The 27642-nt window shown below is 50.4% G+C and overlaps 2 protein-coding genes across 7 annotated transcripts in view; one reads left to right on the top strand and one right to left on the bottom strand.

The window, feature by feature from the left end:
• The window catches only part of TRPM4 (transient receptor potential cation channel subfamily M member 4), a 38361-nt gene extending 15951 nt beyond the window's left edge, over window positions 1-22410 (bottom strand). For 2 of the 6 annotated variants that reach the window (XM_063088917.1, XM_063088918.1), the window contains exons 1-16: window positions 22163-22409; window positions 21787-21854; window positions 17305-17479; window positions 16707-16887; window positions 16378-16541; window positions 16067-16250; window positions 14177-14238; window positions 13831-14022; window positions 13503-13602; window positions 9466-9578; window positions 8820-9164; window positions 8581-8715; window positions 3990-4119; window positions 3671-3816; window positions 2509-2621; window positions 2056-2133 (exon numbers count right to left, since the gene is read on the bottom strand). In XM_063088917.1, the coding sequence (XP_062944987.1) occupies window positions 2056-2133; window positions 2509-2621; window positions 3671-3816; window positions 3990-4119; window positions 8581-8715; window positions 8820-9164; window positions 9466-9578; window positions 13503-13602; window positions 13831-14022; window positions 14177-14238; window positions 16067-16250; window positions 16378-16541; window positions 16707-16887; window positions 17305-17479; window positions 21787-21854; window positions 22163-22186 (2210 nt within the window). In that variant the 5' untranslated portion in view covers window positions 22187-22409. Of the gene's footprint in view, window positions 1-2055; window positions 2134-2508; window positions 2622-3670; window positions 3817-3989; window positions 4120-8580; window positions 8716-8819; window positions 9165-9465; window positions 9579-13502; window positions 13603-13830; window positions 14023-14176; window positions 14239-16066; window positions 16251-16377; window positions 16542-16706; window positions 16888-17304; window positions 17480-21786; window positions 21855-22162 lie in introns of all 6 variants that reach the window. The other 4 variants (XM_063088915.1, XM_063088914.1, XM_063088916.1 and 1 more) reach the window with 4 other exon arrangements.
• A 1051-nt stretch (window positions 22411-23461) lies between these two features.
• HRC (histidine rich calcium binding protein) lies at window positions 23462-27321 on the top strand. Its single transcript, XM_063091358.1, has 6 exons — window positions 23462-25292; window positions 25367-25437; window positions 25997-26065; window positions 26327-26381; window positions 26975-27011; window positions 27181-27321. The coding sequence occupies exons 1-6, from the start codon at window positions 23645-23647 to the stop codon at window positions 27215-27217; spliced, it is 1917 nt and encodes a 638-aa protein (XP_062947428.1). The 5' UTR covers window positions 23462-23644; the 3' UTR covers window positions 27218-27321.
• Window positions 27322-27642: the final 321 nt, after the last annotated feature.

Below are 27642 nucleotides of genomic sequence, written 5' to 3'. Positions count from 1 at the left end.
GAAAATAGACAGAAAGAACAGTAAATGCTACAGAAAGTGAGAACTATGGGGGAAAGGGAGTCAGATGCAGGGAGAACAAGCTCCCTAGTGACAAGGGAAAACAGTCCTGGTATTTCGCATTTCACCCTCTGCAGGATGCTGGGAACAAGTCTGGTGGGTACAGAATGTTTCCCAGCGTCTGCCATCTTGAATCCCCCACAGCCACACAGATTCCTGGGCCCGGCCCTAGCCTCTCCAGGGGAGGATCCAGGGATCTGCTCTTCTACTAGGCTCTCTGTGGACGTGGCTCTTCCAAGGAGCAAGGAGCACAAACTCAGGAACAAGGAGATCGGACTTCAAATCCAAGCTCTACCACTTACCAGCTATGTGGTCTGAGGTGAGTGACTTAGTGCCTCCACTATTTCATCTCTAAAATGGGGATAATAGGCCCTAGTACGTAGAGTTGTTCAGATAATTAAATGAACTGAGGAACCGGCCCAGTGGCTGCCCATTGAAAGTGTTCTATAACATTAGCTGTTATCAGCGTCACCACCATCATCATACAGTACAAAAGACGGGAAATCACTAGGCAAGGACACCGTTATTGATGCTGACCTCAGACGCGGGGGCCTTCTTTCCAACCTTTTTCAATGATCCAAAAGGTTTTCTTAGTTTTTGTCTTCTAGCTTGATGAATATTTTCTATTCTTTGTATATTGTCTCAGATAACTATATATACATATATATTTAAATTTGATTTGTTTCATGAGGTATATAGAAGCATACCTGACAGTCTTAAACACATTTCTAACAGTTACCAGAAACCTATCTTTTCCTATGGGATATTAAGGAGTGAGTCCCCTCCCTTTCCCTATTTATGTGGCTAAAGTGGAGATGGAGGGTGCAAAGATGGCTACGAATTTGGGCCTCTTCCTCTGTTTCTCTATTACCACGGATTTAGACCCTTACACACACACACACACACACACACACACACTGTTCAACAAAACAAATAATAAATGTATTAATAATAACAATAGTAGTCATATCCCCTTAGTTGATCTATGTGCCAGGCCCTATAATATTCCTTTTATACATCGTATTTCAATGAACCTGCCCAACCGCTCCATCAGTTATTGTGGTAGATTGTATTATTGTTCACCAAACATTTTGATTCCCTCTAAGTATTTCCTTCCTATGGGAGAAATTAGGAACTAAGGAATCACCACCTGACTTGCTTTTGCCAATGAACTGTGGGCAAAAGAGACACATTTCACTTCCACGTGGAGGCTTTGAGAGCTAGTGCCTGGTGTGTCTCCTTTCCCTCTGCCATGAGACCAGTAACACCCCAGCTCGGGGATGCTCACTCATCCTAACGGGGAGACCGTGTGGAGCAGAGCCACGGCCAACCCACAAATGGAGTATGAGCGAGAAATAACTCTTCACTGTTGCGAGCCACTGAGTTTTTTTGATTTTTTGTGACTGAAGCATCACCTGACGGACACATGTACACCCTCCTATTTACCTTCATTTTACAGAAAAGAAAACTGAGGCTCAAGGTGAAGTCACTTCCAAGGTCAAAGTCAGGATTTGAACCTAGGTCTGCTTGGCTCAAAGCCAAGTCTGTCAGCACCTCCACTATGCAGCACTATCAGATGTTCCATAAATATTCTATTTCAGTTGTTTAGGCCTGATTTTAAAACATCTTCATGGGGACCACAACACAGTGATTAAGAGTAAGGGCCCTGGGGTCAGAAAAAAACTGGTAAAAAAAAAAACAATCCCTAAATGAACCAAATTCACCCAATCCCACCTGCTCTACAGGGATCAAAGTATGTGCAGCATGAAGTGAATTGATTTCTACTGATGACCCTCTTGGTGGAAGAACCAAATCTGGAGGCTTGAGCTTGCCATTTAGGAAACGTCCTCAGTATCTTCAGTGGTTTGCTGAAGCCACTGCCTCCTGAAGTCCCAGTTCTCACCTCTGGCCTTGCTCCCAGTACTTAATGGGACATGCAAGTGACATGTGTCCTGAAGCTGCCCAGGGTGGCCCCACCTCACACAATGCTTTACTCACCCAACAGGCCCGTCCCAATTAATGTCCTCATTTACATCAAACTCTAGGTCATCTTCTGTGGACTCCTCTTCTACTTTCCTGGCAGGGAAGGAAGCACAGAATGAGAAATGGCGGATGGGGGGGAAGGGAAGAGGAATTCTCCAGAAAGACTTAAACTTTTTCACCCAGAGACATGGGAGAGAGATATAGAGGTGGCCCCTAGTTACCCCAAAGGTACCTTCCCCCAGAGCCATGACCAGGAAGGAGAGGAATTTACCTAGAGACACCACAGAGCACACTCCCAAAAGCTCACCTCCTAGAACATTCCGCCTGATGAGGGAAACAGAATCCCTTTCCCAAGGAAGAGATACGCTAGGCAGCCCAAGTGAGAAAGGTGGGCAGAAGTGAGCAGGAAGGGGAACCTGAGCAGCCCCCCGCCCCACCCTCCCCACCCCTTGGACCCCGGGGACTGACCTGAAGGTGATGAGGTTGGTGTAGATGAGTAGGGGACAAAAGAAGGTGAGAACCAGGGCCCAGATGGGCGTGGTGCTGTCCATGGACCCCCACCACTTCTGTGTCAGCAGAGACTGTTGGGGTGTGGGGAGAGTTAGGAGCCTGAGTCTCCCCACAAGCCCTTCCCTAAGACCCCCAACAAGGGTTAGGCCACAGCTCCAGAGCATAGAGCAAGTGCCCAAAGTGGGGGCCATAACTGTTGGGGGTGGGGGGATGCTAGTCAAAAGCAAAGACAACTTGCCCCAGGTTTCAGCTCGGAGAGTTAAACAGTCCACATTTATTGACACTATATGCCAGATACTGGGCTAACTTTACATAGATTTGCTCACTTAATGCTTGCTACACTTCCCAAGAGAGCAGGTACTAGTATTTCCTCCTTTTCATATATGAGGCACAGAGAGGTTAAGGAAATGGCCCAGAAAAACACAACTAGTAAGTGGCAGAGCTGGAATCCATGAGTTTAACCACTATTCAAAGCAAGGGACTCTGGGTAATTGAAACGCCAGCCAAATTATTCCTGTAGGTGAAAATGGGACTTGCTGTCAGGGTAAAGAAGACTCCCTGTTGGGTGGGCAGAACTTCCTGTACTGAGTGTGGGACCCTCTGAGCTCCCGTTAGATTTAAATTAACTGAGAAACATACTGAGAAAGTTTTCAAAATGTCAGATTATCAGGATTGGAGAGACTGTGAGGGCAAACAAGATTTCCCTAGGGAGAGGATTTCCTATAGGAAGTGTGGGATTTCCTAAACCAAAGTTTATCTATGTCCCAAAACTAGGTAATTGTCCAGTGAGGTTATTCTAATTGTTGAGAACCAGAACTGGGGATGTCTTAAGGAAGCGGAAAGGACTCCCTGTGAGAGACGGAACCTCCTACTAGAGTCAACGGGGATTCCTGTATCAGGAACTTTTTAGAAGGGTGGGCTTGGGTGCAGGGAGGCTGGCATTCTGCGGCAGGGAGTGGGGTTTCCTATGGGAAGAGCAGCCTTTCTGAGAGAGCAGGGTGGCTTTCTGGGGAAGGAGCTGGTCACGACCACTGACTGCTCCCAGTGACAGGGGTTCATCCTCATAATTCCCAGAGTCCAGCTGGGGACTTTTGGGGATGTTGGTGTTTCAGATGCTCACCTGTACCCCATCCTGGGCAAAGAAGGCACGGGCATCCGCCTGCATGGCAAGCTGGAGGCAGGTGGCATCCCCCCAAAGAGGGCAGCATCGGAGGAGCAGACGGGCAGCCCGCTTCTCGCTGCTGCGGTAGCACTCGCCAAAGAGGTCTGGGAGCAGGAGATTGATTTGAGAGGGAGGGGAAGGAGTGGGGAATGAGCGTGGCGGGAGAGAAGAGGGAATTTAAGGGGAGGGGGCAGGGGCATGAGAGGAGAGGGGAGATGCACACCCCCCTCCCATGGCAGCCCCCTGTCCCTGCTTCCAGGTACCATGCGCAACGCACCAACGCCCATCCCCTCAAACTTGGCCGCCAGGTCTTTCCTCCTTGCTGCCTCGTCAGCCTCAGACTCCAGGCGCGCCAGCACTCGGAGCAGCAAACAGGCCCCGAGAGCTGAGGCTACAGCACTGGGGCCCTGGAGAGACAGAGAAAGGGGGTACGAATGGTGTCAGAGTTTGGGGTGAGGTTCAGAGTGACAGAGGTGGGGGATGGGGAGAGGAGAAAGCCTGTGATCAAGAGAAGTGACAGAGTCAGAGATCAGAAATTAACTGGGGTCACCAGATACAAAGGACAGAGTAACGTTTGGGGATGGATCTGGAAGAAACTGAACATCTGGTGAAAATACCAGAAGTCAGGTGATCCAGAGACAAGAGATACAAGTCAGGGGCTGAACTGTAGTTAGAATGACATCAGCAGTCATAGACAGGTCAAGAAGCAATTGGAGATGTCACCAAAATTACCATAGGGAACTTCAAAACTCCATCCCTCCACAAAAGCAATGATTAAGCTGGCAAAAACTTTCAGAAAAAACTTTTTGCAAATCCTGGAATCTAACCCCAAACCTACAACAACGAGGAGAATGCTTAATGAAGAAAGAAACTGCAAAATTGCAGTAAGAGAGCACTGCGACATTTTAACCTTCCCACTTACCATTCCCAGGCTCCCCAGCTCAGTGGTGGCCTTAAAGACAATGGCCTGCATTCTCGGTGCAGGATGCTGGTACCAGAGGGAGCAATTCAGATCTTACTCTTAAAGAATTGTGGTTGTATGTGTGGACTTATCTGGTGGCTATCTGAAGGAACAGCTCAAGGGCTTGACTTTATTTTACCTGCCTTGGAGTTTGCTTAGGCCGTGTGTGTTGAAAGCATTCAAAGGCAAATGAAATTAACCTCAACCACCTGAGACAAGGAGTCACAGTGGAGACAAACAATAAATAAACTAAACAGCTTGGGAAGGAAGAGACCAGGGAAGGAGATACTTGGGGGAATAAGGGCTTTGAAAAGCTCCCTCATGTACCAGGAGATCCAGAAGACAACACACAAGACCAGGACTGGATGCGTGCTCAGAAAATACCAGAGAAAACCCTAAACTCTTACCTTTGGCTGACCTTTAGGTCCTGCACAAGCAGGAAGTAAAGACTAAAACAGAATTGTAAACACCCTGGCTAAGTGTTGAAAGAGTGCTTCCACATAGAGCCAATCTAAACTGAGAGAGTTTTTTGTGTTTTTTTTTTATTTGTATAGCTCCAGGCATTCAAGGAAGTCTCTGTCAAGTCACTAGCTAACCACTAAGCTAACAGAACAGGGACTTCCATGGCCACACGTGACAAGGAACACAGACTTTACAAAAATAGTTTTTAAAAGTCTCTAAATAAGGGCCGACCCCATGGCGCACTCGGGAGAGTGCGGCGCTGGGAGCGCAGCAGCGCTCCCGCCGCGGGTTCGGATCCTATATAGGGCTGGCCGGTGCGCTCACTGGCTGAGCGCGGTGCGGCCACTCACAAAAAAAGACAAAAAAAAAAAAAAGGCTCTAAATAATCAAACGACAGTGACCCATAACAAGCAGCAATGACAAACCCTGGAGGAAGGGGGTAATCTGATTTTCAGTGTTGCCACATGCTTAAAGAGCTAAAGGAAATCATGAACAAAGAGCTAAAGGAGAAATATGTCTCACCAAATAGAGAATATGAATAAAGAGAAAGAAATTATGAAAAGGAACCAAATAGAAACTCTGGAGCTAAAAAGTACAAATGAAACAAAAAATTCGCTAGAGGGGTTCAACAGCATATTCCAGCAGGCAGAAGAAAGAATCAAGGAACTTGAAGACAGACTCATTGAGATTGTCTAGTCTGAAGAGCAAAAAGAAAAAAGAATGAAGGAAAATAGGTAGAGCCTGAGAGACCCATGAGACACCATCAAGCATACTAATATATGTATAATAGGAGTCCAAAAGGAGAGGAAAGAGAGAAAGGGGAAGAAATAATTCTTTTAAAAAATTGTTTTTAGGCTGGCCCGTGGCTCAATCGGTAGAGTGCAGTGCTGATAACACCAAGGCCACAGGTTTGGATCCTATATAGGGATGGCCGGTTTGCTCACTGGCTGAGCGTGGTGCTGACAACACCAAGCCAAGGGTTGAGATCCCCTTACTGGTCATCTTTTAAAAAAAAAAAAAAAATTGTTTTTGAGGGGCCAGCCCGTGGCTCACTCAGGGGAGTGTGGTGCTGATAACACCAAGACCACAGGTTCAGATCCCTATATAGGGATGGCTGGTTAGCTCACTCAGGAGAGTGTGGTGCTGACAACACCAAGTCAAGGGTTAAGATCCCCTTACTGGTCATCTTTAAAATAAATAAATAGATAAATAAAATTAAAAAATTTTTTTTGGCTGCTGGCCAGTAATGGGGATCCAAACCCATGACCTTGGTGTTACCAGCACCATGCTCTCCCAGGTGAGCTAACCAGCCAGCCCCTGAAATAATAAAATCTGATGAAAGACATAAATCTACATATTCAAGAAGCTCAAAGAACTCCAAGTAGGGCAAATTCAAAGAGATCTACACTGAGATGTATTATAATTAAATTGTCCAAAGCCAAAAACAAAGAGAGAATCTTGAAAACAGCAAGAGAGAAGTGACTCATCACATACAAGCAATCCTGAATAAGATTAACGTGTAGAATTAAATAATTATGTATTGTAATTATAAAACTTTTAGAAAAAAACATCAGAATAAGTTTTCATGACTTGGATTTGGCAATGAGTACTTAGATATGACACCAAAACCACTAGCAAGAAAAGAAAAAATAGATAAATTAGGCTTCATTGAAACTGAAAACTTTTATACATCTAAGGATACTCTCAACAAAGTAAGACAATCCACAGAATGGGAGAAAATATTTGCAAATCATATATCTGCCAAGGGATTGATATTCAGAATATATAAAAAAAACTCTTACAATTTCACAACAAAAAAGACAAATGACCCAACTTAAAAATGGGCAAAGGACTTGAATAGCTGTTTCTCCAGTGTTACACAAATGAGCAATGAGCACATGAAAAAATGCTCAACATCACTAATCATTAAAGAAATGCAAATCAAAACCACAATGAGATATAACTTCAAACCCATTAGGATGGCTATTATCAAAAAACAACAACAACAAAAAACACACCCTAACAAGTATTGGTGAGGATGTTGAGAAATTGGAACCCTTGTGCATTGCTGGTGTGAATGTAAAACAGTGCCACTGCTGTGGGAAACAGTGTGGTGGATATGCAAAAATTAAACAAAGAATTATCATATGATCTAGCAATTCCACTTCTGGGTATATACTAAAAAAAAATTGAAAGCAGGGACTCAGTCAGATATTTGTACACCCATGTTCATATATATTCATAATAGTTAAAAGGTGGAAACAACCCAAATGTCCATCTGGATAAACAAAATGTGGTATATCCATACAAATGAAAAAATACAAGGAAGTACTGACACATGCTCCATGAATGAACTTTGAACACATTATGCTGACTGAAAGAAGCCAGACACAAAAGGCCATATACTGTATGATTCCGTTTATATAAAATATCCAGAATGAGCAAATCTATAGATAGAAAGCACATTAGTGGTTGCCCTGGTCTGGGGGAGGAGGGAACGCTTAAAATGACGGGCATGGGGTTTCCTTTTGGGGTAATGAAAATGTTCTGGAACAAGGTAGGAGTGATGGTCATACAACATCATGAGTGTATTAAATGCCACTTAATTGTACACTTTAAACTGGTTTAAATGGTGAATTCCGGGTTGGCTGGTTAGCTCACTTAGAACGTGGTGCTGATAAATGGTGAATTTTAAGTTATATGAATTTTATGTCAATTAAGAAAAATTATGTTAAACCCATGAAAATAGCCGAATGCTGAAGGAGGCCTATCAAAATATTTCCACGGGCCGGACAGGTCAGCTCAGTTGGTTAGAGTGTGGTGCTGGCAACACCAAGGCCCGGGTTTGATCCCCGCACTGGCCAGCCGCCCCGACAAGAAAAAAAAAGATATTTCTATGGCATAAACTCAGGCATTTTGGATCCTATTCTAATCTCGTCACTCTTTTTTAACTTCTCAAACATTTCTCAAACGTGTCCCAACATCTCAGCCCCACCTGTTTTAGTCCGGGCCCTCAATCCCAGCTTTACCTTTTCACGTGGCTTCCTTGCCTCTAGTTTTGTCTCCTTCTACATTGCAGCTACCATGACGTATCTAAGTTGCAAGTGGCACTTTAAGTGACTCCCCATCAACTAGAGGATCACGTCTAACCTCCTTATATAGGCAACCATATGGAAAGAATGAGCCCGATTTCTATGGATGAACATGGTGAAATGCCCAATATATATTGCTAATGGAAAAAACAAGTTATTCAGAAAAAAAATGCATGATATGAGGGAGAGAAAATGAAGATGAAGCAGTTGGAGTCATATATCAGGGACTGAGGATGGGCTGCGGGTCGGGTGACATCAGAGGTCAGGGGATCGCATGGCGGGCATCGGCGCCCAGTAGGCATAAAGGACAGGGATGTAGGGTAGCGGGATCAGAGATGGGAGTCAGCACTCACCATCTCCCAGAAGTACATGGCCATCTGGGCTCTGTTCAGCAGCAGTGCCCAAACGAGCAGGTCACTCCAGGGCGAGTGCCCAAGGCCGGCATCTAGCGAGAATTCCAAGGGGCCCCTGTCCGACAGCAGAGACACCTGCAGGCAGAGAGGCGTGGTGAGGACTCGGTCGCACCCGGTTCTGTGGTCACGCCCCCAGGTCCCTTGGCGCAGCCCCAGCCTTTCTCGGTCCTCGTCCTTACGCACTCCCTGCCGCTCTGGCCTGGACTGGAGTTCGAGGCGCCCCTGCCGGGGTACTTCGGCGCGTAAATATCCCCCAGCAGCATTCTGAGCACATGCCCCACGTCAGGGGGCTGGGGCTCTGCGGTCTCCTCTTTCAGGGCCGGAGCTTTGGTGCCTGCGCAGTGGGACGCCTGGTCCAGAAGGCTGCGGATGAGTGAGTTGGGGGTCGCCGCGCTGTAGAGCTGGGCCAGGCGCGTCGGGGTCAGGAAGTGGCCCAGGTGGAGTCCATGAGAGATGAACAAGCGCACGAACTCGGGGCGGTCATTCAGTAGGGCGTCCATGAGGGAGGCCTCCAGGTGGAAGGACTGGTGGAGGTGGGATGAATGGGGCAAGAGATGAGCAGAGACAGAAAGAGGCCAGGTGAGCTCAGAGGTTCAGGACAAGAGATGGGGGTACAGGGCTATGAGTGACCGATGACCAGATTAGATGAATGGATGGATGAGAAAAGAGGGAACAGGAAGGGGGCAGATGGACATAGATGGATGGACAATTAAGGGAAGGTGGGACAGGCCACAATGGAAGGCAGGGCCAGGTGTCTGAGAACTCAGGGAGGGAGAGCTTATCCCCTTTGTCAGGATCCCCAGACCCCAGGCCCCGACCCCTCACCCGCCATTGGATGTCCCCCCGGAAGAGTTCACTCTGGGCAATGTCCACGCGGTTCCAAGCCACAGCCAAACGCAGCTCATCCAGGTAAGCTGAGGCCTCAGAGCTCCTACAGGCTGAAAGGATGAGAGGGAGAGGGGGCAAGAAGTCAGGCGAGGGTGGGAACATCTGATGAATGGCTGTTTTGCTTCTATTTGGGATGCCTGACATTTAAACTCTAGATAAAGGGGGTGTTGTTGGGCAGAGTCTTGGTCTTTAAGCATTAGGGCTGTTATAGACCTAAGGTCATTCAGCTCAGGGCCAGAGCACAGACCACCGGTCTAGAGCTCCCAAGAAGGAAAGGGAGTAATTTATTCACTTAACATTTAGTGAGGTAGGTTATGGGCCAGGCAATGGGAGGGAGGGAAAGAGAAACCGGACCCAGATCCTGCCCCGAAGGAGCTCATTCTACTAGGGAAATAGGTCACGGAAACACGTAACTACCCTCAGGGTGCTCAGTGCCCTCAGAGATGGGCATAGAATATAACTAAGACCCAGAGGGGGCTACAGTCACAGAGGTATTGTGTGGCCTAAGACAGCCTCCTGGAGGACAGGTGTGGATTAGGGCTTCTGAAAGATTGGGAGGTGTGCATCTAACGTGGGAAAAGAACTTTCAAGGCAGCACAAACTGCTTGGGCAAAGGCCTGAGTCCAGGAAAACACAGGATATGATTACAAATGATTCATTCTGATTTCTTAAACTTGAGGTGTGTCATGAGAGGAAAGAGGTCACAATAGCAGGAAATGAGGTTGGAAAAAATGTGAACATTAGAGGGATTCTGGGAGAACCTGGAAGTCATTAAAAACAACAAGTGAGAACAAGGGGCCTTTAAAATTTTAATCCAGCTATTTAATAGATCCAGTCAACAGGGGCATGAAAAGTCCTAAAGAGCAATTGTTGTGCTGTAGAGTTAGCTTTTCCTTCTGCCTCCACTTGCTCCACATCTGTCTCCAAAGCAAGTTCATCTCATTTTGGTCATTCCCCAAATCGGTATCACATAACGAGGTCATCTAATGTGGTGGAAATGAGCAATGGGCTCTGGGGCAGGCAGACCGGGGTTCCAATCCCAGGTCCACCAATAACAAGTGAATGGCTTCAGGCAGGACACTGAACCTTGGAAGCCTCAGTTTCCTCTTCTATAGAATGGGAATAATGACAGTACCCCCTTTGTAAGATTGTTATCAATAATAGCAACTGTAGGAAGAAGCTCCAAACTGTGAGGAATCTGCAGTGCAGCCAGTATAACCTCCAAGACTGATCACTGAGGAAATGGGAGCCCAGAGTAGGGCAGTACCATGTCTAAGACCACACCACTTCATATTTCCTTTTGAAACCCAAAGGTCAATTCAGAAAGGGATCTTCTGAGATTCTGTGACTCTCCCCTACATTCCTCACTGTTTCAAGGAAAGGAAAGAAAATGGTTTATAATATGTTGCTTTATATTCTGCCTTGATGTGGCATCACTTATCACCCGGACCTTCCCAGGCCCTTCATGCTCATGTCCCATACTGAGCTCAGTGTCTGCCTCCCAAACCCATCTTGCCCTGTCCCCATCCCAGGAATAGCTCCTTTGTCCACCCAGTCAATGACTGGGTGTCCTTGTCCCTCCCTTCCCCTCACATCCCAGAGGCCATCAGTCCCCGAGCTCCAGCCTGACTCTGCCTAACCTCCCTTACTGTCCCCAAGGTCCCAGCTGCAGCTCAAGCTTCATCCTGTACCACCACCATCTCTGCAGCTTCTGGTGGTCTCATCTTTCCTCTCCTGTGTGCCCCCATCTGCTCCTAGAGGGTCCTTGTATACACAGAACTGACCCTGGTCCTTCCCTGCCTCTCAGCCCAAAATCTTAGCCCCTCAGTCTGGCATCTGAGGTCCTGGGTGGTCTGACCCCTGCCCATCTCACTAGCCTTATCTCCAACACTCCCTTCATGCCACGGGCTACATGACATCCATGTGAGCCTCTTACCTCTCCCCCAAACATGCCCCATGCAATGGACTTGAGAGTCATACAGACCTGAATTAAAAGCATAACCCCTGGTACTAGCTGGGTGACCTTGGACAAGTCACTTTCCCCTCTCTGAGCCTCAGTCTCTTCACCTGCAAAGTGGGGGAGATAAGCCTTGCAGGCAGAGATGGAGCATAAAAGGGGCAAAAGTGCACACTAACTGCTCTGCACAACCCCTGGCTCATACTAGACTCTTAAGGAGGGCGCGTTCCCTTCCCGCTTCCCCCTTGCTGACACCCTGTCCATTCGACTCTGCTCTCCCACGCCCATCAGCCATCTCCAATTTCCCCAGCCGCGTGCGGTCATTTCTACTTCTGCAGGCAGCAGACTTACACCCCCCATCAAACCACATCTTACAGAGCTGCTGTGTTTTCTCCTAGGAGATGCTGAGCTAACTTCTGTGGAATGAATCAGATTTGTCCATTGACTGTCATCCTATATTTAAGGATGTGTCCCCACAAGAAATGGAATCATATTAAGAAGAGTTCCCATTTACTGGGCCCCCACTGGGGACCAGACACTGCTTATACCTTGCCTCTGAGGCTCACAACACTCCTTGCAAGATATTATCTCCATTTTTCAGAGAGAGAAACTGAGGCTCAGAGAGGGGAAGTCTCTTCTCAAGGTCATACAGCAAGAAAGGGGCCAAGCTGGTATTCAAATTCAGCTTTGTCTGATACAATTGGGATGGGGACCTGGAGCTGAGCATGCACTATAGAATGCCACTTTGCCTTTTATCTAAGTGAGTATTTTCCCCATAAAATTCTTCTGGCACCAAAAACAACCCTCCCCAGATGCATCCCCACAGAACCCAAGGAATCTTCCATACTACTTTTCTTTCCCCCCTCCCCACCCCCAGCTTGCTAAATCCAAATTCTACTGACTCTTCAAAGTCCAGTTTATTTTTATTTATTTATTTATTTTTAAAAGATGACCGGTGAGGGGATCTTAACCCTTGACTTGGTGTTGTCAGCACCACGCTCAGCCAGTGAGCCAACCAGCCATCCCTATATAGGGATCCGAACCCGTGGCCTTGGTGTTATCAGCACCGCACTCTCCCGAGTGAGCCAAGGGCCGGCCCCTAAGTCCAGTTTAAATACCACCTTCTCCTTGAAGTTTCTTCCCTACTGACAGTGATTCTTCCCTGTGCTTTTACCTTAAATTTTACTTAAGGTTGTGTCCAAGCAAACCTAATGGGAACTGGGATCCTTGAGAGCAGGAAATGGGTCTGCTCTAATTTCTGGAGCCTAGGATAATGTTTGCTAAATGAATAAATGAGCCCCGTCCTCAGCCTCTTCCAGGCGACCACTGTGTTCACTGCCTTGGTTTTCATCACACAGTCCTCTAAACTGACATTTCTAGTGAAATATCAGGAGTTCCTCACTGGGAGACAGCACTTCAATTCATGTCTAACTGAAGACCTAACACATACTGGAGGCACGTAGGAAAGGAAGGATGAGTGAATGGGTGGATAGATGGAGAATAGTTGGATGGGTGAATGAAAAGAAGGATGGGACTGGCCAGTCAGCTCACTTGGTTAAAGTGTGGTGTTGGTAACACCGAGGTCAAGGGTTCGAATCCCCATGCCAGCCACCTGCCAAAAAAAAAGGAAAGAAAAGAAAAAGATGGATGGATGAAAGATAGCTGGATGGAAGAATTAAATGGATGGAATCATCAATAGATATGTAGATGGACAGGTGAAAGGATGGGTGGATGGAAATGTAGATGGATGGATGGATGGACAGATGATGAAAGATGAAGGGACGGACGGATGGACGCAACAGAGGGAAGCAGATGCTGAAACATAATGAAAACATCTGGGGAAAACTGTCCACACGGAACTGTGCAAAGCCCCAAGAAGCACTGCAAAGGGGAGGATGTAAGAGAGATGAAAAGGGGCATGGACCTTAGATTAGAGACCATCGATAAAGTGCCAAGGCCAGGAAAGGTGTCCAAGGTTGAACTGAGGGAGGGGAGAATTTAAGAGTCCAAGTCTTACCCTTCACAAGGGCCCTCAAAACAATGGTCTCAAATTCTTCAAAGCCATCCTCAGATGAATAGACTGTCAGCAGCTCCTTCCGGGTCATAATCCTCTCCACCTGCAGAACACCAAATTCTGCATCCCCAGCCCAACTCCTCCTGGGCCCTGTCTAAAGGGATGCAGGAGGCCATTCCCCTCCAGGACCTAATAGTCTAGGTGCCCAGCACCCTCTACACCCAGATCCTGGGAGTCCAAGCCAACAGCCCTCTCCCCTCTCAGACCCAGGAGCCTGGGTCCCCAGCTGTCTCCCATCTCAGGATCCAGAGATGGACCAGCAATGACATACCTGGGCCTGTAGAACCTCAGGGTCCCCTTTGGGGAAGAAACGCCTAATCCAATCTTGGGCTTCACCTCGCCTGGCTCCCCCACTCCCTGAGGCCAGAGTGTCTTCCAAAGTCTCTACCAGGCAGTCTGCAGCTCCCCCAGAGCCAGCCACCAGGAGGCAGGGGAGCTTAGCCTGGGTGGCATCCTCTACCCTCTACAGGATAGGGAGAGTCAAGTCAGGGAAAGCAGGACATTAACCCCACCTGGAGTCCAGACCCCCAGCTCCTCTTCCTCGAAGACTAAGGACCCAGGAGTCCTGGCCCCTAACGCCCCTCCTCCGTTAGACCCAGCCATCCATTCCCCTATACCTTCAGCATCTCCTCATCACCACTGATCAGGAGGAGGAGGACAGGGATGTCAATTCCAGTCCCTAAGGAGAGAAGAGAGCTGGAGGCTTGGTAACTTCCCATCAGACTTTGCCAGAGACAGGACAGAACCCTCATTTCCCAGGAGCACCTGGGGCAAACGCTGGCTTCTTCCTAATCCTGTCCTGAAGCTCTTAGGAGCTGTCATTTCTTTGAGTACTTTGGGAGTGGCCAGATTTTGAGGACAGGAATGCTTAACTTCCCGAGGGAGGAGGGGGCTGGGGACTTGGACTTCTGGGTCCCTGAATGAGGTAGGTGTTTCTTGCACGAATCAATCCTGTGATTGATTAACTACCCAGGAGACAGAGGGGTTGAAATTTCAAATAGAAAATGAAGGAAACAGGAATAGGAAGGACCATTAAAACACAAAAAAGGTATTTATCAAAGCCCAACAGCAAAATCATACAGGAAGGAGGGTGGGGGTTGGAGCTGGAAGGGAAGCTAATTAACTTTTTCTTTATACACCTTTTTATGATTCGATTTGTTCCAATGTGCACTTATTAAAGCTGCCATAATAACTTATGTTGAGTGAAGGAAGCCAGTCTCAAAAGGTTACGTATCACTGTATTCCATTTATAGGACCTTCTGGCAAAGACGAAACTACAGTGACAGAGAACAGATCTGTGATTGCCAGGGGTGCGAGATACAAAGGGAATTCTGTTCTTTTCTTTTTTTTGGTGGCTGGCTGGTAAGGAGATCCTAACCCTTGACCTTGGTGTTATCAACACCATATTCCAACCAACTGAACTAACTGGCCAGCCCCAAATGGAATTCTTTTGTGGTAACAGAACTGGTTTATAACCCCGTTGTAGTCGTGGATACACAGATCCAGAAATATGCTAAAATTCATAGAACTGCACACCCCAAAACAGTCAGCTTTACTGTAGCATAATTTAAAAAATAAGATTAAAGTTTCCTAAAAAGCTGAAAGAAGTTTAAGAATTAAGTTAATGTTTTTAATGTTTATAAAGAAGCAGCTTTTGGTTTAGTTGATTTTCTGCACCATACATGGTTTCTATTTTATTGATTTCTGTGCTTGGCTTTATTACTTCCTTGCTTCTACGTTCTTCAGATTTGATTTGGTGTTTTATTTCTAGTTTTGGGGGGGGTTCTTGTTTTTCTGTTTTTGGGGTTTATTTGGTTGGTTTGTTTTGGGCAGCTGGCCAGTATAGGGATCTGAAACCTTGACCTTGGTGTTATCAAGGTTTGTTCTTTTTTAAGTTGAAAGCTTAAATCATTGATTTTCAGCCTTTCTTCTTTTTTTGATATATGCAGCTAAATCTACAAATTTCCCTCTAAGTGTGGCTCTGGCTTCATCCCCAAAGTAACTGGTAAGTCATGTATTCATTGCCATTCAGCTCAAAATATTTTCTAATTTATTTATTCTTCTTCTTTTGCCCATGGGCTATTTACAAACTACAGCTCAGGGAACAGTATGGATGAATCTCCCTGGAATCACGTTGACTATAACAAGCCAGACTCAAAATCATGCAGACGTTATAATTCCATTTACATGAAGTGGAAATACAGTCTGAACATCTCTCTGCTGTTAGAATTAAGACCGTGGTGACCATTGGGTGGGAATAAGAGAGGACTTCTGGGGGCTGGTAATATTCTGTTTCCTTATCTGGATGCCGATTGAATAAGTGGGGTCAGAGGGTTAAAAATTCATCAAGCTATCCACTTTTTTGTATTTTTCTGTATTCCTAGGAGATTTCAAGATAGAGGTTTTTAAAGACACAGTCAATGATGGGAAAAGACATAGGAAACTCCCCAAATTTTGGGCAGACCAGACCACTGGGGTCCTGGGCACGGGTCCCAGGAGCTGCTCACCTCCCACGCCGGTCTTCTGCTGTGAGACGTAGGACTCGAAGCGCAGGCGGAAGCGGTCCTCACCGCCCACGCAGCCGTGCCTGCCATCGTCCACCAGCAGGAAGCCTGAGTAGTTGCAGTCGAGGGGAAACTGGACCCCATCCTCGGTGTCATCGTGCCACTGGTACCTCGCAGGGAACGAGCCCTGGGAGACATGGCCAGACCAGGGAATCTTTCCATCAGGGCCAGGAGCACAAACACAAGTCATTCCTCCCCCTAACCTGGGAGTCCGGGCCCCCAGTCTTATCTTTTCCCAAGATCCTGGGTCCCACCTTGGGGTTGATGAGGGTGTCTCTATTCCGGACCACACCCCAGGGGGCCACGCCTATGGCCACCACCTTGGTGCCCCCAGTGCTGGCCATCTGGTGGTCCCGCACAGCTACACCAACATGCCGGCCAATGCCCATGTGCAGCCCGCCGGAGACAATCCAGGCCCCTACACAGAGACAAAGAGACATGTAGAAACAGAGGGAGAGAAATAGAGACTAAGACAGAGACAAACCCACAGATTGCTGGGGTGGAGGACAGCATCCAGAGAAGCAGGAGAGATGGCAGTTGGGCCCAGGCCCAGGGGACACAGCCCCTGCTGACCCTCAGTCACCTGTGCTCTGGGCGGCCCGCACCAGCCCGCGTCGAAGCAGGTCCTGCAGCCAGGTCTGAAGGACGGGGCCCCCTGACCCCCCCAGCACTGACACCACCAGGTTCGGGGCATGGAAGCCCCACGTGCGTGTGACCAGATTATAAACTGTAGCTGGATCCGTGCGGTCAGAGAGCCGGAGAAACTGTGGACACACAGGAAGAGGGGACATGGGGAGGGGGACAGAGACCCAGAGAGAAGGGGACAGAGACTCAGAGATGGGGGAGAGAGAGACCCAGAGAGAGAGAGACAGAGACCCAGAGACAGAGCAGGACAGAGACCCAGAGACAGAGGGGACAGAGATCCAAAGAGAGAGACCCAGAGACAGAGGGGAACAGACTCAAAGACAGAGGTTGACAGACCAAGAGACAGAGGGGGACAGACTCAGAGAGAGAAGACAGATAGGGTGGAGGAGACAAGGACCCAGGGAGAGGCAAAGACAGGGATGGGCAAAGGGGAGACAACGTTCAGCTGGGGTGCACCCAGACCCTGGCTCTGGGAGCCCCTAAGCCATGCAGCCCCGCTTGGTGCCCCTAGCCCTGCCCAGACATGCAGGCTTCACATTGCTGGACTTGCGGCTGATGCCCAGGAAGTCCAGGTCCCCAAAGGCGTCAGTGGGCTTCTCCGTGGTGTGCACATCGCTGTTCCACACAGTCACCACAGCTGCCCCGAATGCATCCTCCACAGCCACTGACAGGTGCACATTCCGCGGGCGCCCACACTGGCACAAGGTCCCTCTGGGGGTGCAAGGGTAAAGCATGAACAGAGGTGTGTTTCCACCGACCTCAAGCATCTTTTAGAAGTGTCCAGGGCCGGCCCGTGGCTCACTCGGGAGAGTGCGGTGCTGATATCACCAAGGCCCTGGGTTCGGATCCCATATAGGGATGGCCGGTTGCTCACTGGCTGTGTGTGGTGCTGACAACACCAAGCCAAGGGTTGAGATCCCCTTACCGGTCATCTTTAAAAAAAAAAAAAAAAAAAGAAGTGTCCATACTTCTGTAGTGGGGGTGTCTACATGGACTCTGGCCCCCAGAGGCAGTCAGAATCCATGATGACCCTGGCACTGGCTGTGACCATCTGGGGGAGAGGCTGGGGCAGAGGACAGCTACGGTCACCCTTCCCCACCGGAAGGAAGCCAGCAGGGCTCAAGAAAGCAGAAATAGGGGGGCTAACAGGGTCCCACCCTCACTGCTGCCTGCAGGACCTCAAATGGAAAAGCAAAGATGGCCATTATGGGTATCTTCGCTGTCCCCAGTCCAAACAGATGATGTTCACCATGAGAAGGAAAACCCAGACAGTAATTCAGAGAAGCTCATGTGCTGAGGCTGAGGAAGCTGTGCGACTTTGGGCAGGTGGCTTCCCCTCTCTGTGCCTAAATTTCCTCTTCAAATGAAAAGACAGTAATAGCGCCACCTATTCCGTGGAACTCCGAGGAACCAACAGAATAACACAGTGTTTTCTGAAATGAGGCTTGCACACCAGTTCCAGTCAGAGACAAATCTACATGAACTTCACACAGAGCTTTAAATAACCCTGAATAACACAGTGAGAAAGTCATTCCTTTTTCAGTTCTCGGAGTATTGCAAGGAGAGAGGCTCAGCTGGGTGCTGGAATATCTTTAGTGCCTAATCCTTTGCTAGTCTTTCTTTTTAACAGAGAAAAGCAGGCCTCAGACCCAGAAAATTGGTCTGGCAACAGCATCCAGCCAGAAGGTAAACGCCTTTATTTGCTTTTCATCACATTTGTCATCGCTTTTCAGCCTTTTGGCTAAGATCAAGTGCATTATATTTGTCTTCTATAGCTTGTTTCTTTCTTTGGCAAATCGAACAGGCTTTCTGCTTATGGTGATCACATACAAAACTTTTCTTCCAGGGGGCTGGCCAGTCAGCTCAGTTGGCTAGAGCATGATGTCATAACACCAAGGTCAAGGGCTCGGATCCCCACACTGGCCAAGCCGCAAAAACAAACAAACAAAAAAACAGAAAACGGGGCCGACCCCGTGGCGCACTCGGGAGAGTGCGGCGCTGGGAGCGCAGCAGTGCTCCCACCGCAGGTTCGGATCCCATATAAGGATGGCTGGTGCAGTGACGTGTGGCCGGTCACAAAAAAAATAAAATAAAAACAAAAAACAGAAAACGAACAAACAAAAAACCAGGTTCTCCCCCCTTAAATATATGTACCAAGTCTCCCTTGCTACCTAAATGTGAGTGCCACCTGAGCTTCAAAGAACAAGTAATTGGGGATTGAGGGATTCATTTGAGAATGTATCTAAATCTCTTTGGTCCCCAATTCCAGAAGAAATTCAGATAGTGGAGGAGACTTGTATTTACATAAATGAAGTGAGCCAATTTAAGGACCAGTTTTATGGAAATGATGGTACGGGTGGGATGTGAATTTGGCAAAAGCTGTGAAGACACTAAAAGAACAGCCAAGTGATCCACATACAAAATGAACAGAATATGCTTAGGCCAGTTCCTGGCTCAGTGAGAACTACAGTGAAGGTGGGTCCCTCCTCCTTTCTGAGTCTAACTCCAGAGACCTGGCATGCCTCAGTTTATCTACTTTATCCTTTCACTCATCTCGACCCTATCCTTAGCCCTTCCACCTACTTCCCACTAGATCTTCACTGCAAAACTTCTTTGAAGAATGATCCAGAGCCTGTACTGTCCAATACAGTAGCCCCTAGGCGCATGGTGTTCTTTACATTCATGGGGCTCCTTACATTCTAATAAATTAAAATTAAATCAAATGGAAATTCAGCTCCTCAGTCACACTGGCCGGATTTTAAGTGCCCAGGGGCCACATGTGGCCAGTGGCTGCCATATTGGATACGGATATAGAACACTTCCACCACTGCAGAAAATTCTGGTGGACAGTGCTAGCAGATATCCCCTCTGCACGCCTCACCACTTACCCTCTTACCTCAGTCCAGTGTGGCCACCAAAACTGAAACTGTTCTCAGTAAGATCAGCTGCAATTAGCTGCACGTCCCCAAATACGATGGCCCCTATTCAGGCCTCACCTGGCTGTCTTGCAAGCTGGCACTGGTCACAGTTGAAAGGCTGATTCTGGAAAGCCTCTTCCTTGGCAGGGTACACCTGGCCCCCTGGCCATCTTCCCCTCCCCAGTGCCCTGTCCCTGCCTTGTTTGTGGCTTTCTCTTGCTCTTCACCTTCCTTGAGTGTGGGTGTTCCCCATACCAAGGACCACAGTGGCTTCCCTACAAGGTTCTCAAACTTGCTGCCCCCAGGGGCCAGGCAAGTAACTTCATAGGAAGAAGCATCAGAAAACGAGTGGATGTGCTGTAGGCTGTGGGGATTTGAAGTGTGCAGGTTTGTCTTCAGGCATTCAGAAACAGGCTTTTAAAAATACCCTTCCACACATGTGCACACACGTGCACACACACACAAATTGGCCACAGAACTGCCAGTTTGCAACCCCCCTGACTTTACACTTTTTTTCACTGTGACATCTCACCTACTTCCACAGTTTGAATTAGCATGTACAGCTAGGACTTCTTAGATCCTGGATATAAGTCCAAACCTTTCCTTGAGTCCCAGACCTAGATTTTCACACACCCCTGAGTCCCCCTAGGCCCCCGATACACAAAGTCTCATGCTGAGCTTAGTGACATTTCCGAAACCTGCTCTTCCTCCTGGGTTCCCCATCTCCTGGTGACCCAGCTGTGTCCCAGACCATGTGTTCGGGAGCCAACTTCCACCCATTCCCTCTCACATCCATCAGTCTCCAAGCTCCACCCTCCTGCCCCCTGAATCTTTGCCCCATCCCCTCCTCTCTGTGTCCCTATAGCCCTGGCCTGGCTCAGGTCTCTTCCCCTCCCACGTAGACCCTCGACCCAGCCTCTTCCCTGGCTTTCCAAACTCCTATTCATCCTCACACAGCCCCAGAGGGTGTTTCTACACCCAGAGCCAACCCCACCCCTCCTGGCTCTGCAGCACCCCAGGACAATGTCTCAGGGTGGAAGCTGCTATCCCCTGGACTTACCACAATTGTCCGCTATGTCTTCCTCCTCCTGCCAGACCAGAGGTTTCTAAACTTTCTGACCACACCCCCCCATCGGTAAAACATTTATGAACACTCATGCCAATAAATGTATATCTGTTTGTTTATACATAATTTACAAGCTGTACTGCGCTAATATTTTCATAACAAAACACACACTTTAAAAAAAAACAAAACAAAAACCACACGCTATATTAGTAACGTTGACGTTTCCCACTCTGCAAAGATTGTCTTGAGAACAACTAGAAAGCCCAAATCCACTTGAGAGACCATCACTACAGGCCAGGAGCTCCTCAAGGGCAGCAAACACCCTGTCTGGCTCAGGCAGTGTCCCTGGCTGCCCTACACAGCGTCTGCACACCGTAATAATTCCAGTGGGAATTGCGGGTATTTTCTAGTGCTTACTATATGCTGGACACTGTTCCAGAAATATAACAAACATTATCTTGTTTAATTCTCACAAGAACCTCAGGAAATAAGGCCTGTTTTTATGTCCAGATGACAAGGCCCAGAGAGGTGAAATGATTTGCCCAAAGCCACAAAGCATGCTTCCCAATGAAATTTGAACCCTGGCAGGGCCATTGAACTATGCTGAATGGGCCGCCGCCCTTGGGAGCCCTGAGTGACGCTTTCTTGGATGGGTGAATGAATGAATGAACAAGTGAATGAATGAGACAGAGATAGCCAAAAGACAGAGACAAAGTGACACAAAGACACAGAAACATAAAAGAGACATAAAGAAGGAAAGAAATGAAAGAAAGGGAAGGAAGGGGAGGAAAGAAGGAAGGAAAGAAAGAAGGAAGAAAGAAAAGAAACAGAACCGAGCCCTGGAGCTTTTACACGGACTCTGAGCGGGACAACGGGGAATGGGAGCGTTTACACAGACCCCAACCCTCCCGAGGGGCAGCGCGGCAGGGGACGCCCTGGGGAGGTCCGCAAGGCCAGGAACAGGGGGACGGGAGAGGATGCTTCGGTGGGCGGGTTCTGCGGGCTGGGCTCGGTCCCCGGGACGAACTCCTCACCCCGGATCTGTGAGGTCCACTATGAACGTCGTGCAGATCTTCTTCTTGAAGATCTTGGGGATCCAGCTCTGGGGACAGGGACAAGGGGCGAGATGGAGGGAACCCAGTTCAATCCTACGGGGTACGGAGTCGCCCACCCCGTGCCCTACCGCCGGACACAGGAGCCCGAGACCCCAGCGCCCCGCTCTCTCAGACTCAGCAGTCTCGACCGCCAAGTCCCCTCCCCCCGTCCCCAGGGACCCGGGAATCCGGGCTCCCCACGCCCACTCCCCTCCGTCTGACCCGAGAATCTGGGTCTCCCGCGCCCTCCTCTCCGGGAGCCAGGGGCCAGGTCTCCCGCTCCCCGCTCCTTCAGACCGGGGCCCCGGCGCCGTACCTGCTCCTTCTCCGGAACCACCATGGCAGCCGCCGGAACCCAACCCTTCGGGCGCCCTCTATTCCGTCCTCCAACCCCCCTTCCAGACCCGCCCAAGTCAAACCGGATCCGCCGCTTCCCCGCCCGCCTGGGGGCGGGAGTCTCGGAAACACTTGAGGGGAAGGCGGGGCCCGAGGCTGCCACAGAGAGGCCGAGAGGGGGACCGGGGCCCTGGCGGGTGTGCAGGGCGAGAGACTCCGGAAAGGAGGTGCCAGAGATGAGAGAGGGGACGCGATGATACAAAGAGAGAGCGGGGGACAAGGACAGAGGGAGAGTGGGGACAGAGACCGCGGGGCTGGGGGAGGGGCAAAGACCCACAGAGGTGGAGGCTGGAGATGGAGGGAGGGGACACGTGGACTGATGGGGAGAAACTCAGAAAGGGAGGACAGAGATTTGGGAGACGGGGTACAGTGACCCAAGGAGAAAGGGAGAAGAGGACTTGTGTGGGGCAAACGCTCAGAATGAGAGGGTAGACAAGCTCAGAGTGAGAGGGGAAGGAGGACATCCCGTGGAGGGGGGACAGAGACCCTCGGAAATCAAGGGACAGAAACAGAGGGGGGACCATAAAAAGGGATGGAGACCCAAAGAGTGAGGGCAATCATGACAGGTGAGGGGTGGGAGATAGTGACACACATAAATAGGCAAGGCCACATGTCTCCTGCCAGTTGTCTCTGATGGGGACAGCTGGGGCCTCTGTAACCTGACCTCCCCCACACACACACCCACTGTATTTATAGCCCTGGCCTGGTCTGGTCCCCTGCCCCCAGATCTGAGTTCCAGGGACAGGAGGTCATGGATATATGTGTTGGGGGCAGGGTTCCTTTCACCACATTCCAGGTCTCCATATTGGCATCCACTCTCTCACCAAAGTATCCCATTCTCGCTGGAAACTCCCTATAATCTAACCCCCAATCCTTCAATTGCAGGAGTCTCTTCCCTCCAATATGTCCCTCCTGTCCCCCCACCCAGGTGCCCCAGGCTCCCCCAAATTGTTTCGCTAAGTCTAGCCTTTCTCTTTGCAGCTGACAAATATGAGCTTGTTGGAGTCCAAAGTCAAGTCCCTTGGCCCCTTCTCCTGGCCAGGGAGAGACCCCTTCACTCAACCCCTCCCCAGCTGGGAGGACGAGGAGGAGCAGGAGGGGAGGGCAGGCGGGGATTGACCCAGAATAACTCAGGGCTCAGAGTAAATTTAGCCATGGAGAGGGAGGGGAAAGACCCTATTGGCTGGGAAACGGGGAGGGAGAGACCGAGAGGGGGGTCAGGGGGCTCCAGAGACAGCCTCAGAGGGGTGTTCAGAGCCGGGCAGCAAGGGCCAGACGAAGGCGGAGACGGAGAAAGAAAGAGTGAGACCCAAAAGGGGACAAGGACCCTCAAATCCATCCACGTGGACACAGAGGCAGCTGGAGCCAGCCCTGGGAGAAGCTCTGCTTCCTGTCTGTCCCCATGGACCGCTGTGGGCCATGGCTGCACACTTCTGTCCTCTGGGCTGCTGTGGCCACCCTGCTCTTTCCGCCTGCCATGACCCAGCAGCTGAGAGGGCCTAGACTGGGCCCCAGCAACTGGAACAACGCAGGCATCTCTGGGCCCACAGAGGACACATCTGCAGAGTTGGGCCACCACATCCATGCCCATAGAGGCCATCGAGACGAGAATGAGGAGGATGTTTCCACAGAGAATGCGCATCTTGTTTGGAGCCACAGAGGCCACGGAGAAGAGGATGAAGACATCTCCAGGGAAGATGGCCACCGACTCCAAGGCCACAGGTACCAAGGCCACAAGGTGGGAGAGGAGGATGTCCCTGATGAGGAGGTCTTCATGGAGCACGTTGAGCAGGCCCGTGGGCACAGAGGCCATGGGGATGAAGACATGGAAAACTCAGCTGAGCACGGGCACCACTTCCTCAGCCATGGAAGCCATGGCCATCAAGACGAGGATGATGAGGACATCCTCTCCAGTGAGCGTCACCATCATGTCCTCAGGCATGCACACCGAGGCCATGGAGGGGAAGAAGATGATGGAGAAGAGAAAGAGGAGGCAGAGGAGGAGGAGGACGAGGGGGGTGTCTCCACTGAGTATGGGCACCAGACCCACAGGCACCACGGCCAAGGGAAGGAAGAGGATGAGGATGTCTCAGCTGAACACCACCACCATGTCCCCAACCATGGGCACCAAGGTCACGAAGAAGAAAATGATGATGATAATGATGATGGTGATGTCTCCACTGAGTATGGACACCAGGGCCACAAGCTCCAAGGCCACAGGAAGGAAGAGGATGAGGATGTCTCAGCTGAACACCACCACCATGTCCCCAGCCACAGGCACCTAGGCCATAGAGACAAGGAAGATGAAGATGAGGACTTATCCACTGAACATTGGCACCAGGTTCCCAGACATGCCCACCATAGCCTTGGAGATGAGGAGGAGGAAGAAGAAATCACAGTCAAGTTCGGCCACCATGCTACAAGCCACCAGCCCGAAGGCCACAAGAGAGATGAGGAGGATTTCTCAGATAAGTATAAAACAAAAGTCCCCGGCCATCACCACCACAGAGTCTCCAGGGAGGAAGATGAGGACATAGCTGTTGAGCTTGCCCACCAAGCCCCCAGCCACAGGCACCAAGGCCCCCAAGATGAAGGGATTGGCCAAGGTCACAGTGGGTCCATCAAGGAGGAAATTAGCCATCATCTCCCACGACACATGGAAGTCAAGGATAGAAGCCATTTGAGGGAGGGTGATTCTGAGGAGGAAGAGGGCCACAGCTCCTATGAGGAAGATGAAGGTACAGAGCAGGGAGAGAAAGAGGAAGGCACCCGCCATGGAAGCCTGGACCAGGAAGACGAGGAGGAGGATGAGGAAGGTCACGGCCTCAATCTGAGCCAGGAGGAGGAGGAAGACAAGGAAGAGGAGGACGAAGAAGAGGAGAGGGCTGAGGTTTGGGCCCCACTGAACCAAGACCACAGGGAGGAGGAAGAAGAGGAGGAGGAGGAGGGGCTGGAGGAAGATGAACTCCCCTTCACCATCATCCCCAACCCACTGACCGGCAGGGGGGTGGCTGGAGGTACCTCCAGTGAGGAGAGTGGTGAGGACACAGGTAAGTGGCCTGGCCAGTGGGGGAAGGGAGGAGTGGAGTCATCCTGGGTCACTGCTGCCCTCCTGTCCCCACAGGTCCGCAGGATGTGCAGGAGTATGGGAACTACCAACCAGGGTCCCTGTGTGGCTACTGCTCCTTCTGCAATGTATGTCCCTAGCCCAGATCCACCCATGAAGCTGTACCTGGAATTTGTCCCAGGGACTCTGGGGTGCCATGGGAGGGCTCTGAGCAAGGGAGGGGCAAGGTCAGTTCTGAGTGGAGAAAGATACTACTGGGTCCACTTGAGAGACAGACTGGAGGTCAGGAGGCTGGGGAGGAGGCTGGGGCAATGGTCCAGGAGAAAGAGAATGAGACCTGAGCTGCACCTGGGGATGTGAGGACAGAGACAGGGGTCTGTGGCAAAGAGTCAAGAGGTAGGGAGTGTGAGACTGGGGATTGACAGGCTGTGGGAAGAATAGGGAGGAGGGTTGAAGAGAACACCTGCCTGCTTAACCTACAGTGACTGGGGGACGTGGCATCGCTCTGAGGTGGGGAACTGGGGGCAGGGGAGCAACGAGAAGCGCGTTTGGGGGGAAGATACTGAGCTCAGGGTTGGAGGCCATGAGAGTGGACAGTCTGGGGAAATGACCAGGGGTGGACGACGGGCAGGTTATCTCCCAAGAGGGGTTAGGGTTTCCCTCTCACCAGGCTCCTCTGGTCCCCAGCGATGCACTGAATGTGAGAGCTGTCACTGTGAGGAAGAGAACATGGACGAGCACTGCGACCAGTGCCAGGTGAGACCTCCCCCGAGCTCAAGGGTCTACCAGGCCTCAGGACGGCCCGCAACCGTCTGAACACCTTCAGCCCTAAACCCCGGCATCTGATCTTAAACTGACCCAGCTTCTTGCCCCTGATGCAGCCTTGACTCCACACCTAATCCTGACTCCGATCTTAACCTCTGCTGTAGCCTCTCGCCCCTGACGGCCCCGTCCCCGCCCTGATTCCGCCCCGACCACGCCCTACCGCTCACTCTCTCTCCCCATCCCCTCCACCAGCACTGTCAGTTCTGCTACCTCTGCCCGTTGGTCTGCGAAACTGTCTGCACTCCAGGTGAGCATAGGTGGGACCCAGGAAAAACCTGAGGAAGGGGCTGGGCCCAGCAAGGGGCGGGGCCGGAAGGCTTGTGGGAGGGGCTATCTGGAGAGGCGTGACCAAGCGGTGAGCCTGCGGATGGGGCGGGGCCTGGACAAAGGCAACGCTGGGGGAGTTGCTGAAACCGAGGAAAAAGAAGGGTAGAAGGTTGAGGGGCGGGCCCGGTAAGGGGCGGGGCCGGAAGGCTTGTGGGAGGGGCTATCTGGAGAGGCGTGACCAAGCGGTGAGCCTGCGGATAGGGCGGGGCCTGGACAAAGGCAACGCTGGGGGAGTTGCTGAAACCGAGGAAAAAGAAGGGTAGAAGGTTGAGGGGCGGGCCCAGAACCGCCGGGCAAAAGCAAGTAAGAATAAAAGGGGCGGGGCTACAGGAGAACAGGAACACCCAGAGCAAGGAGGAAGGGGCGTGGCCTTCGAAGGAGTCCCAGTAGAGGGAATTCAGTTTGAGGAAGGAATTAGGAAAAAGAGGGCCTCATCCCACGCTCTGTACTGAGTGGCCCCCTAATTTCGCTTGTGGCGTATCCCTCAAGCCTCTTTTCTCTGCTCTACCACAGGAAGCTACGTCGACTATTTCTCCTCGTCTCTGTACCAGTAAGTGTGTGTGTTGGGGTGGGGGGCTGTCACAGGGCCCTGTTTAGAGAAGCGCTGTCCCGCTATGAGTTATTGGTGGACCCTGGGACTCCATTTCCCCGTCCGTGAAATGGGCAGGGGGTGAGCTCTGGACACTTCGGCTGTCTAACCTCTGTGTTCTCCTCTCCAGAGCCCTGGCAGACACGCTGGAAACACCGGAACCCTGACCTGGCCGTGCGGCTGCGGCGCAAATGTACCTCTCCTTGCCTTCCAATCCCTTTCCACGAGCCATATTTATTTCTTCTGAATAAACGAGCTTCCCGAAACCTCACTGTCAGGCGTGGGGCCTGGATTCTCAGGGCATCAGGGAATGCAGGTGGGAAATGGGGGCCTGGACTCGTGGGTCTGAAGGAAGAACGAGGTGGCCTCGGGCCTGAGGCATGGAGGGAGGAGACTGCACTGCAGGGTCCTCGAGGTGGCTGGTTCGCTTTAACGTCCTGACCAAAAAATCAGTCAACACGGGAGCTTTTTGAAACAGTTCTCTTTACCCGTGATCACTGAATGACGCCTGGTCGGGGGTGAGGGCTCCGCCACCTTCCCCCTGCCCCCCACGCCACGTCGCCCAGTGGCATCGTGGAAAGAGGATTCTCCC

This window comes from Cynocephalus volans, chromosome 3 (genome assembly GCF_027409185.1).
Source record: "Cynocephalus volans isolate mCynVol1 chromosome 3, mCynVol1.pri, whole genome shotgun sequence".
NCBI lineage: Eukaryota > Metazoa > Chordata > Mammalia > Dermoptera > Cynocephalidae > Cynocephalus > Cynocephalus volans.
Note: the sequence above shows the minus strand (reverse complement) of the source record. Positions and strands in the feature narration are given on the sequence as shown.

Bases quoted from the DNA above. Each gene is read 5' to 3' on its own strand.
- HRC (XM_063091358.1), top strand. From the start codon at position 23,645: ATGGACCGCTGTGGGCCATGGCTGCACACTTCTGTCCTCTGGGCTGCT. The intron at 25,438-25,996 runs GTATGTCCCTAG...TCTGGTCCCCAG, and splicing joins GCTACTGCTCCTTCTGCAAT to CGATGCACTGAATGTGAGAG. The intron at 26,066-26,326 runs GTGAGACCTCCC...CCCCTCCACCAG, and splicing joins AGCACTGCGACCAGTGCCAG to CACTGTCAGTTCTGCTACCT.